The sequence below is a fragment of the Mus pahari genome, chromosome 14, assembly GCF_900095145.1.
Source record: "Mus pahari chromosome 14, PAHARI_EIJ_v1.1, whole genome shotgun sequence".
Taxonomy (NCBI): Eukaryota; Metazoa; Chordata; class Mammalia; order Rodentia; family Muridae; genus Mus; species Mus pahari.
This window is the reverse complement of record NC_034603.1, coordinates 47306393-47321669: the sequence shown is the minus strand read 5'-3', so window position 1 is coordinate 47321669 and position 15277 is coordinate 47306393. Positions and strand designations below refer to the sequence as shown.

At 41.4% G+C, this 15277-nt stretch overlaps 1 protein-coding gene across 1 annotated transcript in view; it reads right to left on the bottom strand.

Moving 5' to 3' along the window:
• Positions 1–15277, bottom strand: part of Nf1 (neurofibromin 1) — a 248403-nt gene that overhangs the window by 9489 nt on the left and 223637 nt on the right. The window contains exons 51-57 of the mRNA XM_021212697.2: positions 13491–13648; positions 8074–8196; positions 7430–7560; positions 6673–6773; positions 3910–4052; positions 3531–3577; positions 2293–2509 (exon numbers count right to left, since the gene is read on the bottom strand). Coding sequence (XP_021068356.1) covers positions 2293–2509; positions 3531–3577; positions 3910–4052; positions 6673–6773; positions 7430–7560; positions 8074–8196; positions 13491–13648 — 920 coding nt within the window. The remainder of the gene's footprint in view (positions 1–2292; positions 2510–3530; positions 3578–3909; positions 4053–6672; positions 6774–7429; positions 7561–8073; positions 8197–13490; positions 13649–15277) is intronic.

Below are 15277 nucleotides of genomic sequence, written 5' to 3'. Positions count from 1 at the left end.
GGCTGGCCTCGAACTCAGAAATCCACCTGCCTCTGCCTCCCAAGTGCTGGGATTAAAGGCGTGCGCCACCACGCCCAGCTTTACCTGGATCTTTCTAATGTATCTACTCTCCGATATCTAAAGAGGAGTGGGTGGAGTACTTGGAATAACAGTTACAAAGATCCATGGTATGGCCAGGCACATGCCTTTAGTCCTAGGACTCAGGAGGCAGAGGCAGGTGCATCTTTGTAACTTTGAGCCTGGTCTACATAATGAGTTCCAGGCCAGCCAGGGCTACATACAGAGGTCCTGCTCAACATCCTTCCTACAGCATGACTTTCATAAAAGCTCCTTTGGTCATCAGTTGGGAGAGTTACTATGGTCTGGCTAAAGCAAGGGAGTCTGAATGATTGCAACATAAGTCATGGGTCAGGAGCACAGACAGCCTATGGCAGAATCTCAAAGCCCAGTGTTCAGAAGAATCACCCATGCTCCCGAGGAGGCTGACTAGCTCCATGCTTGGGGTTTCACCCACCAGGCACGGGAGACTCAAGAGCTATGCCTCTAACATCAGATGATGCTAATGTGGGTGTGGGGTCACACTTGTCCTACAGAACAAGTGATGGAACAAACACACTGGCTACATGGGGAGAGCTGGGCAGACGACTGGGAGACAAAAGGATCACCTGACTGGTAAGTAAATTAGGAACAAAGCATAAGAACTGAGTTTAATTGTTTTAGAACTTATAACTGTAAATTTATAATATGGATTGGGTATTATACCTGCTTATTTCTTTAGAATCTTCCAGACTACCACACGAATGGAAATGCTCATGTAACACTGAGACAAGTATTTTGGGAGGCTCTATTTATAGATCGTAAGCATCCCAGAATAGTTACGGTTTGATTTGTATAAAGAAAATGCCTGCTAACACCTAGCATTTACATGAACTATATACACCACTTCTAAGAATGTCCTTATAGACTATCGCATGACCTTTTCAGGGAATGATACTTAGGTAACTTAAACATTTTAACTAACTTAGAAGAAAATCTTTTCAACTGAGCACATGACCTAAACATCAGCCGTGGGCCACTGCACACTGTCCCCTCCGTTCACACAGCAGTGTTAGTGCTCACTAGGCAGTGGGCAACAGCTCTAGGCTCAAGCAGAGCTTATGAAGCCATTACTTCAGACAAACAGCAACTGAACTTGGAGTTGGGCAGGTGCTGTTCCTGCTACCTTTTTTCTCTCAGTACCTCGGGGGCTCTTACCTATGACTGCTAAGCGTATAGAGTTCTAAATTTCATTGTCTATGATTACACACGCCTTTAATCCTGGCATTGGGAGGCAAAGGTGAATCTCCATGAGTTTGGGCCAGCCTGGTCTACATAGAAAGTTTTAGGGTAGCTAAGGCTATACCGTGAGACCCTGGACTGAGAATATAAGTAAATAAATAACAAATAAAACCCAAAATTCCACTGATCTACTTTTCTCACTTGATCCAACAGTGACTCTACAGTAAGGATTATAATGATGGGTTTTAAGATTTCTTTTTCATGTATGTGTGTGAGTGTGTGTGTGTGTGTGTATGTGTGTACACACGTGGACCTGCACCTGCACATCACTGGCTGGAAATCTCCAAGTAGGCTATTCACCCACAAGTATTATTCTGTCTCAACCTCCTGGGTGCTGGGGTTACGAGCATGTGTTACCACAAATACCGTTTCAAAATGTAGGTGCTGAGGGCTAAACTCAGGTCCTTGGGCTTTCAAGGGAAACACGCTACCAACCTAGTTATCTCCACAGCTCCAAGATGTTCTTTTTTTCTTATGAGAACTTTTTGTCTGGTTGTTTACCTAATCCCAGACCTTTAGGCTAGTCAGTGGCTGATGGATGGGTGACCTGCTGTTACCAGCAATAAAGTGGGGTGACTAGTAGACTTTGTATGTGTGTGTTTTATGGTGCTTATACTGCACCAGAGACATATATGGCCTGAGGGTAATGTTAGTATAGCTGATGAAAGAACTATAGTTTTGTTCACTTGTAGATATAGCTTAGTTTGTGTTTTTAGTCCAAATCTCTGTGGATACTGAACATCAATATGTATTTCCCCCTCTGCTATACAACTTGATGGAAAGCATTCAGCTCTGAAGAGTAACAACATTCAGTTAGTTACATAGAAAAGAAATGGAAAGTGAACCTCATGAGGAAAAGGACCAAAATCTGCTATGGTCTGACCACAAGGGAGTTCCTAATGTTGGTATCGTAGTATCATTGCTCACAGTCACATAAAGATCACATTTACTGACCTGGGGAATGCTGGGAAGTTGCAAGTGAGGTCATGGAATTAGAGAGGTTAAGGTTGGCAGTGATACTAAGCTGGCTCTGCAGTGCAGGAGGGTAAGGAGATGTGGGTGTCAGGAGGGACTCCTCACTGGTTTCTTCATCAATTCCAGGCAAGTACGTGTCAATCAAGGCATCAAGAAATTTAACAATGAGCTCAGCATAGTCTGGGATTTGTGTTTGCTGTAATGGAAAATAGGACATTATTTTAGCTCCATTAAAAAAAAGTTCCCTCTGAAGCCAAGAAAAGGTTAACAATATCTGGGGCTTGGTGGATTGTTTTTCTTTCTTCCTTTGTATTCTAAATCGTTAAAGGGGAGGGGGTCTGGAACAGTATTTAGAGAGAACTGTGGAACATATAGCTTGGAATTGTATTTGGCTTCCCCTGAAAGCTTCCAGATGAGCCTGCAATTTCTGAAAGCCATGCAGAGACAGAGGAATTGACTATAGAAAATGCAGTCCTCAGCAATGAGGTCTCGCCAACGTCCCAAAGCAGAGGAGATGGGCAGAGCATCATCACCCCACCATCCACCATCCACCTGTTAAAGCTCTTGCATGACACACTTCTGTGACTTCAGGCACATCTTTTTAATGACAACCTGTGCATATCAACAGACAGTACAAAATAAACTAAATCCAACTCTTAGAACTAGAACAATGTATAAAAACTCATCTTGATTTAACAGCCCTGCATCTAGGACAAGGGGTGTGTGTGTGTGAAGGGTGTGGGGCAGAAGCCCTGCCTTCAAGGAACTTCAATTATTTTAAGAGACCATCTACAAAAAAAAAAAGTTAAATACAATTTCATGTAGTATGCCAACAAATGCCAGTCAAAGAAAGTGAACAGCCAAGAACAAATCTGACAGTCAGATGTAGACATGTGTCCCTGAGATGTATTTACCATGCGTCACGCTCTTCACTAGTCACAAGATAGGAGTGTGAGTTATTGCCACATGTACAGAGGTCTACAGGCAGATACATTTTATAGAGGTTTTCCACACCCTTTTGAGATTTCAAGCCTAACTTAAAAAAAATTAATATATCAACATATTGAAGGGATTGCCTCCTTGGGAAAAATCTTTCTAAAAAAATTTTTATTTTGAAATGTTACTTTGGTTTGAAGGTAATGCATATTCTCCAAAAGACTCATGAGTATAGTTAAGACTCTGGTTTATCAAAAATTAGAAAAAAAAATATTTTTTACCTTTGAAAAGGGTCCTGCAAACCGCCATAAGCCATTAAAACCAAAACCTGCAAAAAATCAAATGCTACTCTTACAACAAGCAAGGCAGCTTTAAACAGTAACAAAAATTACGCTGTACAGCTGACAAACTCTGCATACATTCATAAGACATTTTAAAATCAGTGTCAAAGACGACTAAAATGTCCTTACAATAGATAGCATTCTTACAGTGGTCAAGCAGTTATACTGCTTGAACATGTAACTAAGAGAATCAGAAGAAGGAATGAAGGGAGAGAACCATGCAGGAGCCTATCCCTTAGCAAACACTACAGCTAGACATTCTCCAACAGGGCCACAGCTGCAGGCTTAGCAAGCATCCTCTCCTGGTATACTTAGTTACTTTGCAGGTAAGATGTTTGGTACTGTGGAGGGGATTCCTCATGGTACACCACACTCTGCACAATTCCATGGATTGGATTTAACAAATTTGGATCTTGGCATAAAGACAAGAGGGTATTGATCTTAGAGTCCAACAAATTGTGCCTGGAAAAACAAAAGTAAACAGAGGAACATTAAATAAAAGGATTTACTGGAAAGCATAATATATATATATATATGTTCCTTAGAACAACGTGGCAAAACTGGAGACAGGGACTTTTACCTTTCTGGCACTTTTCTAAATTATCCAGTGAATGAGCATGTGTGTGCTGTCATTGTAAGTCATCAGGGAAATACAATAAAGCAAATACCTGGCAGCTGTCACATGACTGTGTCAAACCATACAAGGAAACGTTGTTCAAGACAGGCTTGGTTCTGTTTGCCAGTGAGCACACTCTGTACACTCTATCTCCTTGGCTGTCTGTTTCGATGTACGTTGAGGGTTAAAATGACATTTAATACTAACCAATGCCAAAGTAGGAAAGTAAAATTAATTTGGAAGGGGTGGCATGTGGAATCTTACAAAGAAACCATTTCCAGATCAGCTACAATCTATTAATAAAAATCTATTTTAAAAAGGCAATACCTAAATATGTGAAATTCAGAAACTTTAAAATGAAATTAGACAACAACAAATGTGGGATGCTCAATAAACTGTAGTGATGTATTCATGTTTATTAAACCACAATATGCGGCAGTGATGTATTCATGTTTATTAAACCAAAGTCTAACTATAGTATCTTTACTTGTTTGACATAGCTGTTCCAAGATGTCCAATAGCAGACTCATTCTACTTCCCTTTCATAGGCATGGGAGTCATCCAGGACGTATCTCACCACTGTCATCCACTCTTCCCTGCAAGCCATAAATCTAGCAGTCCTCCTTAGAACCTACCCTAGTCAACACTCAGTCCAATTCCAAGTTCTGTAATTCTTACCTCCAATATGTGATTTCAAGTCTGTCTCTCCTGATACTGCAGATGTTGGTCTCCTGGAGTACTGTCCTTACTACAACCTTTCTTCCAATTCATTCTCAATGTAACACCAGCGTGCAGCAACTCACTACCAACTAAAGCTCTCCTAACAGCTTTAACTCAATATTTAACACTGACATAGCAAAGGCTTTAGCCAGACTTCTGCCCTAGACCTAGCCTTCACCTTGGAGCTCTTTATTGTTCTGTGTTCCACACAAAGGTCCTTTTAAAGTTTAATTTGCCAACACCTTTCTGTCATAGTGTCAGCTGACATATCCAGGAAGAAGGACTCTCAACTGAAGAGCTGTCTCCATCAAAACGGTCTGTGGACCATTTTCTTGACTGGTAATTAATGCAGGAGGGTACAGCCCACTGTGACTTAGGCCAGCCCCAGGCAAATGGGTAGTAAGGGTAACTGATCAAGTCACAATTAGCAAAGCCAGTAAGCAGCATTAGTCCATGGTCTCTGCTTTAGTTTCTGCCCCAGCATCCCTCAACGATTGGATTGTAACCCACAGGTGAAATAAAACCTTTCCTCCCCAAGTTGCTTTTCTTTTCTTTTTAAATTTATTTTACGTGTATGACAGTTTTGCCTATATGCATATCTATGCAACACATGTGTGCCTGTGTCCACAGAGGTCAGTAGAGGGCATCAAATCTCCTGGAACTAGAGTTACAAACAGTTGTGAGCCACTGTATGGGTGCTGGGAGTTGAACCAGAATCCTCTAGAAGAGCAGACATGCTTCTAACTGCTGAGCTCTCTCTCCGGTTCCTTCCCCAAGCTGTTTTGGACAGTGTTTTATCAGAGCAACAGAAACCAAACTAGAGCAAAGGCTTTGAAGTTCAAGTATGAGAAGTAAAGCCAACCTCCTAGAGAAGAGGGCAACTGTATTTCAGTCAGTACAGAAATTCTAGGAAGAAGAAAACCAAGGGCTAGCACAATGGCTCACTGGAGAAAGGTGATGGCTGCCACAACTGATGGACTCAGTTTGTCCTCCAGGACCACTGTGGTGGAAGAAGAGTACTAACTCCCTAAAGCTGTCCTCTGACCTCTCCACCTGTGCCACTGTACTCATATATGTATGTGTGCACTAAAATAAACACAATGTTTAAAGGAAAAGATTTAGACCAATCCCCAGTCATGTAGGCTGGTTTAAATAGAGCAATCTATCAGTTTGCTCCTGAGAAAACTGTACATTAATTCTCATTAAGCCACTACAGTAAATCAATACGATTAAGGAAAAACAAGGAAACAAAACAAAACAAACAAACAAGCCAAAGATGGTTTTGGTAATAGATAAGCCCAGAGCAACATTAGCCATTAATAAAGTATGAACTTAGAAAAAGATTTATTGTTTCTTTTCAGTTCTGTATATGCATGTGTATTTGCTTGTGTGGGTATGTGAATGTATGTTCAGTGTCCTCTGAGGCCACTGGAACTCAAGTCCTCTGCAGAATCCTACATGCTCATAACTGCTGAGCTGTCTTTCCAGCCCTCAGCTCTGTGTTCTGTTTTGGGTACTGTGGATCAAAGCCAGGCCCTGGCATGCTAAGCATGTGTTCCTCTCCAGTGTTCTCCATTGTCTCAACCTCGAAAACTATAGTCACCCCTCTCTAGGATAACAATGGTAGCTACCCTGCCCACTCTAGAGGCAGCAGACATCACTGAGAAGTCCATTTCCTACACCTTTACAGAGCACCTGACATAAAGACAGATACAGAGCGATTAACCAACAACTGGAGATACTTACACAACAGGAAACACTTTGGGAAACACAACGCTGGCCTCTGCTAGATATTCATAAAGAATCCGTTGATCAAATTCATCTGTAGTATATTTTACCAGTGTAGCCTACCAAGATGCAAAAACAGGTAAACAATTTATGTTGAAACTTTGTGGTTTTTTTTTTTTTTTTTTTTTTTTTTTTTTATTTTTTGGTCTTTTTTTTTTTTCTAGATTTTTTTTTTTTTTTTTTTTTTTTTTAAATTTTGGAGTTTTCTTTTTTTTAAAGATTTATTTATTTATTATTTGTAAGTACACTGTAGCTATCTTCAGACACTCCAGAAGAGGGCGCCAGATCTTGTTACGGATGGCTAGGAGCCACCATGTGGTTGCTGGGATTTGAACTCTGGACCTTCGGAAGAGCAGTTGGGTGCTCTTACCCACTGAGCCATCTCACCAGCCCGAAACTTTCTGTTTTAATGACGTGAAAACATCTTTCTTCCATGTTTGCAGTATTTAAGGGCTTGCTAAGAGCAAACTGGAATAAAAGTTTGAGGACGAAAAACCCTCAAAAAGGAAAATCCTGCCAGGAGTAGTGGTTCACATCTTTAATCCCAGCACATGGGAGATAGAGGCAGGTGGATCTCTGGGAGTTCAAGGCCAGCCTGGTCTATAGAGTGAGGTATAGGACAGCCAGGGTTTCACAGTGATACCCTGTCTCAAAAATGAATGAATGGACGAGTGAATGAGTGAGTGAGTAAACGGGAGGAGGATGTTCCCCTTACCAGAACAGTAAGAAGCAGTGCTTGGATCTTTGGGTCAGTAAGAACTTCTTCATCCAAAAGAACATTTGATTCAGAGACTGAGACTTTCCGTAAATGTGGGTGCTGCTGCGAGGAGGGGATCCTTTGGGTTTCTGCAGTAGGATATGGATTAATGTAAGAACTTCTATTAGTAGACAAAGTATAATTTACTCAACATATTTTAATGTTACATCTTAAATTCAACAGTTCCTTAAACAGACATCTTAATTATCAATATTACTATCATACAGAGTTGTTACGTATGCAGCAATATAAAAGCTAGTGACTTGCAGTGTTGTGCCACACACACTGGTCTGGAACTGTCTACATAGACCAGGCTATCCTTGAACTCGTGGAGATTCTCCTGTCTCTTCAAGTGTAGCCCAGGCAGACCTCAAGGATGTGGTCCTCCTGCCTCTGCCCTCAGCACATTCCATTGGCATTTACCATAATAACTAGCTGATTCCTTTTCCTGCCAGCTTACGGGCTAGAATGCAGAGCCCGAGTGAGCCCACATTTCTGCATTGCACCCTACGGCCATCAGGCCTGGATGGAAGCAAGCATGTCTTCACTGTGCTCCTCACGGTCTGCAGCCATTTTCATTACTTATCAGATTTGTGTCTCACCCATTTCATAGTCGGTCTCTGCCACTCTTCTCATTTTGGGGGGTGTTGTAATCCCTGATTCCATTTCTTGTCTTTTAGGAGCCTTTGTGTCAGATATCAAGTGATCAAAACTTTTTCTTGTTCCTAGGAACAAAAGTTACAGAATATGAAAGTTTACTAACCACAGTGTCTACAAATCCCAATATTCTAATTATTTAAGCTTTTAATCATTTAATCATTTGATCATTTACTTTTGAGCGCAAGCTGAGACATCCCTGGAGCAGAGTTTCTTAGCATTATTCTCTATTTCCTCTTTAAGGAGTCTGGCCCCACAGCATTCCAGAAAAGGAGGATCTTTACTGGCCTAAAAAGGAACTTTAGGTTATATTCACTATCCCAAGAATAAACTAGAGTTCACCAAGAAGAACAAGTATCCATAACAAATACAAGGACTAGATTTTGATCAGTGCAAAGCATACAAAAACTTAAATGACCCCTTTAAGCAAGGAAATTGAGTTGGTTATCAAGACACAGTCACTAACAGATGAGCAATCTCCAAATACAGGTAAAAATTAAAGTGTGACTTTAATCTGTAAAGACAGGCATGCCCAGAAGTACTAAAAATCAGATACACAAGGAAACACTTCAAAAGGGCAACAAGAAGTCCCATCTCACACTTGGCTTTGAGGGTATACCCAATCATGTATACTGGTATTTAAACATCTTTCTCTTACTTAAGTACAAGTATTTATAAGACATTATTCGGAATTTATTTACCTTTGCTCATTACACTCAAGGGATGTCTCTTCTTGTACAGTTCTACAAAACAATCTGGGGCTGAGTATGTAGTTCGGTGGTAGAGAACTTGCTAGTGGGTTAAGTTCCCTGTTTTTGTTTGTTTTAATTTAATTTTATTTTTCATACTTATTTACTTCACATCCCATTCATTTCCTCCCTCCAGGTTACCCCCTCCCGAAATCCTTTCCCCATCCTCCCTCCCCTTCTCTGAGCAAACAGGGACCCACTGGGTAACCCCCACCCTGGCACTTCAAGTCTCTGCGAGGCTAGACAGTTCCTCTCCCACTAGGCCAGGCAAGACAGCCTGGCGAGTAGAATACAACCCACATGCACACAACAGCTTTTGGGAAAGCCCCCAATCCAGTTGTTTGGGACCCAGATGAAGACCAAACTGCAGGGAGGCCTAGGTCCAGCCCCTTGTATGTTCTTTGGTTCAGACTCTGAGATCCCGTAGGGACCAAGTTAGTTGACTCTGTTGGTCTTCCTGGAGTTCTTATGTCCTGGTTTAATGCTCAGAAGCACACACATAGGAAAAGGCAAAAGACTGAAATATATATCTTAAATGAATTCAAAGGCAGAATTGAAGCCAATATTACAAGATCTGACAAGTGATATTTGACAGTTCGGTGTTCTGTTGCCCTCATGCACCAAGACTAATGAATAATCACAAACCACAAATACCAAGGCCAAAGGAATACACCCAGGTCAGTCTCTTCCTTTCACGCGAACAGAAGTGGTTAGACTGTAGTCACATTACTAAGGGTCCTGAAGCCTACTGGTGCTTTCCACAGTGCTTGGAGGTAGGCATGCCACTGATCTTGTCCTACTGTCCCTTTTCTTCTACTCTGTCATCTCCTTCTCTTCCTACAGCTCAATTGTCTAACTCTTCAAATATTTAATCAGTTTGTTTGGTTTTTGAGACAGTCTCACATTACACAGCTCTGGGTGTCTTTGAACTCACAGAGATCTACCTGCCTCTGGGCATGCCCCATCACACCCAGTTCATTGATAGGTTCTTTAAGGTGACCACACTCAAAACTCTCCTTCTAGCTTTAAAATGTAGGTGTTCACTGTAGCTCCCCACAGTCGCCCTAAGTATAAGAGCACAGTAGCCCTCTTGCTCCTTAGTGCCCACCAGTCTCTGGTGACATCTGTGGTGTCTGAATCTGCTTCGCCCAAGGAGTGCCACTCTTAGTAGGCGTGACCTTGTTGGAGTAGGTGTAGCCTTGTTCGAGGAAGTATGTCACTGTGGGGGTGGGCTTTGAGACCCTTCTCCTAGCTAACTGGAGGTCAGTCTTCTCCTGTTTGCCTTCGGAACAAGACATAGGCCTTCCTCCTGCACCAAGCTATGCCTGCCTGGACGCTGCCATGTTTCCTGCCTTTTTTTGATAATGGACTGAACCTCTGAATCTGTAAGCCAGCTCCAACGAAATGTTTTCATTTATAAGAGTTGCCTTGGTCATGCAGTTTCTTCACAGAAATGGAAACCCTAACTAAGACATCACTCCGTCCTTAACGCACATAAGAGCCATATTTTCTCCTTCATATTAGAGGGGCATCATGTAACATTTCATTTTGTGTCTGGCTTAATTAACATATTAATCTCTAATTTTATCCATGCTGTCACCAATTACAGGATTGCATTTTCACGGCTACTGTCTGTAGATCTGTAGAACTACGCTTTCTTCGTCTGTGCATTAGCAGATGGACACTGAGGCTGCTTCCTATCCTTGGTTGCTGTGACAAGACTTGCAGTCCACACAGAATGCAGCGGTCTCTTCAACATACTGGCTTGCTTTCCTCTAGATTATAGTTAGAAGTAGAAAATAATAGTTTCAGCTCAGCCAGGGAAAGTGCCATTTAAGTTAATTTTTATTTTATTTACCAATGGGGTCCATGAAACACGTTACATGGCTCAGCTGGCCTCTAGCTTGCCTTTTTTTTTTTTTTTTTTTTTTTTTGNTTTTTTGAGACAGGGTTTCTCTGTATAGCCTTCTCTCACTCTGTAGACCAGGCTGGCCTCAAACTCAGAAATCCGCCTGCCTCTGCCTCCCGAGTGCTGGGATTAAAGGCATGCGCCACCACGCCCGGCTTCTAGCTTCCTTTATCTCATGAGGCTCAGTGGCAGCACAATCACACCTGACTGACAGATTGTGAAGCCAGAAACCTATGACATCGTTTACAGTCTTCTCTCTTTTCACCCCGTCCATCTCTCTGTCCTGGTCACTCTCCTTTGGAAATAGACCTCACATACAGCTCCTGCCTTAGTGTGTGCTGGCTCAGATTGCCAAATCAATCTTGTAAATAGTCCCCTTGAAAAAGACTTCTCTCTACACGGCTGTCAGGAAAATGTACCAAAACAACAAACAAACAAACAAAACAAACAAACAAAAACCCAAATGCATCTTGTTCCTTCCTTAATGAAGATCTCTGTTGGACGTATGATGTGGCAAATCTCCTATCACTGTAGTCTTTGTTGTTTTCAGACAGGATCTCTCCTGGCACTCACTGCATAGACCAGGCTGCCCTCATAGCAATGCACTGGCCTCTGGCTCCAATGCCACCAGAGAAAGGCTGGGACTAGAGCTGAGTCACCCTGCAGCTACCATGCAGCCATCTGCTGTCTCTCACGGCCGTACTGTGCTTCTCCAGCCTCCTTCCCCATGCACCTGCTCTGAGGCGCTGACCCACAGCCACTGCTCCCATACTCTCTTCCCTCACCATGCTTCCTCTAGCATGCATGCCTTTCCTTATCCTGTGTCCGTCCACCTGGCTAGCAAGGACTAAATCTCTGAAATCTGGCTCAAATATTACCTCTTAAGTTCCTAAGGGCCTCAATAATGTTAAACATTACTGTTTCAATGCCACCTTCCATACACTGCTGTCACCAGCTGATTTTAAGTCATAACCACCAAAGGATAAACCCTTCTCTAAAGGGCATAGACCCTATTTTTTCTACTTAGAATAGAGTTTGAAGGAATTCAATACTGTATTTTCTAAGGTTAGTTTTTCACTTACAACTTCTTTGGTATGAAAATCCATAATGACAAAACATGAAGTAACCAGAAATCACTGATGACACAGGATTAGGGAACTCAAGTAGAAGAGAGACGACAGACTGAACTGAACTGTAACAATGACTGGCATTTGTTATTTCTCCTTTCAACATTTACTGGAAGGTGATTTGTGTCACACTTTGTTGCCTGCTCACCAATTTCCTTATGAGCAAACCTTTGCATAATTCTATCTCAGGATACTAAGTATGTTTGCGTGGGTAACCAGAGTCTACACTCATATTATTTATCACAGGTTAGACACACCAATAATGTGAGTAACGATTCAGAGTGGCAGTCAATGAAGGGCAAGCAAGCACTGCCTCACACTCGCTCTGTGGGTCAGCAAGTATCCTCTTTCAGGAACTCACTCATCAGTTACTGGACATGAAAGGCTTAGCATTGTGCAAGCATTTCTCATAGGAATGTTGATAGAACTGTCAAAAATCATTATTTTGGGTCGACAAGATAGCTCAGTGGGTAGAAGCACTTGCCTTGTAACCTGATAACCTGAGTCCAGTACCCAGATCTCACATAAAGGTGGAAAAAGAGAGAACTGATAGCCCAAGACTGGCCTCCAATCTCCACCTGTCTGCATACACATAAACAGATAAGAATTCCTAAAAGGAATACTGTCTTATAATTATTAAAAAACACCTTGTGTTTTCCTTGTTATTCCTTGTGTATTCGTGTTATACCTTGTGTTAAAGATTATGTGGTTCCAGATTTCTTAGGGTGATCCATTCTACTTCTGAATGGTACTTTAGGGAACATTAGCATTCCAGCCCTCTATAGAGCGGTGCTTTCTCTCCTCTAGATAGCTAACAACTCTCATCACTGCCATCTATGGCCCCCAAATCAAAAGCTACAGTACTTGGAAACAGACTTTAAAAACACAGAAATAAAAACCAAATCAAACTCAAAGCCATTCCAAAGTCTCACTCTGATTTCTCTGTCTGAAGATATGGCTGAACCAAACTTATCTATTAAAATCAAACTCCCTTAGAAGAGCCAGTCACACAAGGGATGAGAGATGGCTCAATGAGTAAGAACACTTGCTACTCTTCCAGAGGATCCAGCATCAGTTCTCAGCAAGCACAGGAAGCTCACCAATGTCTATAACTTCAGTTCCAAGGGATATAACACCCTTCTGCAGCCATGGGCACCAGGAACACATGAGGTATGCGTCCATACACAGGCAGGCAAAACACTCATACACATAAAATAAATTCAATTCAAAAGTCACGAAAGAGTTTGTTACATCAAAACAGTAAATACTGTCAATCTAGCCAGGCAGTGGTGGCACATGCCTTTAGTCCCAGCACTTGGGAGGCAGAGGCAGGTGGATTTCTGAGTTCGAGGCCAGCCTGGTGTACAGAGTGAGTTCCAGGACAGCCAGGGCTACACAGAGAAACCCTGTCTCAAAAACCAAACCAACCAACCAACCAAACAAACAAAAAAACCCAAAACCAACAACAACAACAAAAAATTGTTGGCAATTTAAATAGTTTCAAATAATTTTCCAAGAGGGAAATTTTCCACACTAACAATAATGTAAAAATTTATATGAAATAAAGATAAACTAACCAAGCAATTTTTTTGTGTTGGCCTGAGAAGGCTGTCCCATGTCCAAGCTCATGGACTTCCTGGCTCGGGGACTGGTTTGGCCTACAGCTGGGTAGGTGGCTGCAAGGTATCCTTCTGAACCTTTGGGAGAGGACCATGGCTGGGTCTCCTTTAGTGTCCTGAAAATTTAAACAATTTAGGAGAATTAATTAACAAGAAGATAATAAATATAACCACTGTTCACTCATTCCTAATAGTGTCTTATTTCCTAACAATGACAATCAATTAATTAAAAAACTGCACTTTAAAAAGCCATAGGACACAAACTTTTCTCCCTTTTTTTTTTTTTTAAAGATAAGTTCCCATTAAGTTGCCCAGGCTGGCCCAGAACTTGCTATGTGTTCCAAGTTGGTCTTGAATTTCCAATCCTCCTGCCTTAGTTTCCAGAATGCTAGCAATACAGATATGTACCATTATAGCTGGCTCTTAGCATACAACTCTTATGTATCCCCAGGAAGTTAAACAGGAAGAACTATACTGCATGATTTTATTAACTTTTTTACTTTTCTGCAGGACAGGGCTTGAATCCAGAACCGCACACGTGCATGGCTAGTATTCTATCCCTAAACTGGTGAAACCCAGAATGACTTATATATTTATTGACTGAGCCCAGGCCAGCCTCAAACTTGCTATGAAGCCAAGGATGACACTGAACTTCCAATGTTCCTGTTTCTACTTCCCAGGTGCCAAGAAAACAGGTGTGCACGCCACAGTCAGCAGACAGACAGGTGTGCATGCTGCTGCAGTCAGAAGACAGGCAGGAGTGCATGCCACAGTTAGTCAGTTTTCTGTTGCACTGGGACTGAACTCAGGGCCTTCTGCATTCCAGAAAAACATCCTCTACCAACTGAGCTACACAGGACAGGAATTCCAATCCTCCTGTCTCCACCTTGTAAGTGTTGGGACCACAGGCATTTACTACCACATATGGCTCCAAACTTTTTAATTTGACAAGAAAAAAATTGTACATTTTTACTGAACGTGTTTTTTATAAAGGTATTTGAAAATGCCTAAATATGCTAATATATGGCATACATATTTGTCATTTATTGTGGTGAGAACACTTAACATCCATTTTCTTAGCACTTTTCAAATACAGAATAAATACACTGTCATTAACTGATGCTGAGTAATAGAACTCTTGAACTTATTGCATTGAATTTTATAATCAGGGAAAATAATCTAAATAGGCAACTGTATTACTGAATTATTTAAAAACTGATAAAATTAAGTTTGAGAATTAAGCTTTCCTGAATACAGGTAACTACATTACTTTTTTCTTTCCATAACCAAAAGAAGGGTCAAATAAATAAACTCATGGCAACTGCTGAAGAGTAAGATTCTGAACACCGTGTTTATTGTGAAAGCCTGAATACATTGTTGCAGTCTCGGTCAAGTCCTTGGGGAGAAGTCTTTTTACTACAAAAAAGCAAGATATTAGTAAATTTAATGATATAATATGTTTAATTCACATTATAGAATAATACCCCAAAGATAGAATTTATGTAACTTCATGTTATATTGGGGAAAAAAAACCTACATAAAGCCATGAAGAACAGTAGTCATAATTTTATGATTCTCTCACACGAACCTACACTGCAGAAACTAGGCACCATGGTGAATGCCTTTAATCCTAGCACTTGGTGGGGGCATGTAGTGGCTATTCCTGGTTGTCAACTTGACTATATTTGAAATGAACTACAATCCAGAATTGGAAGGCTCACCAGTGAACCTAATCTGGAGACTGG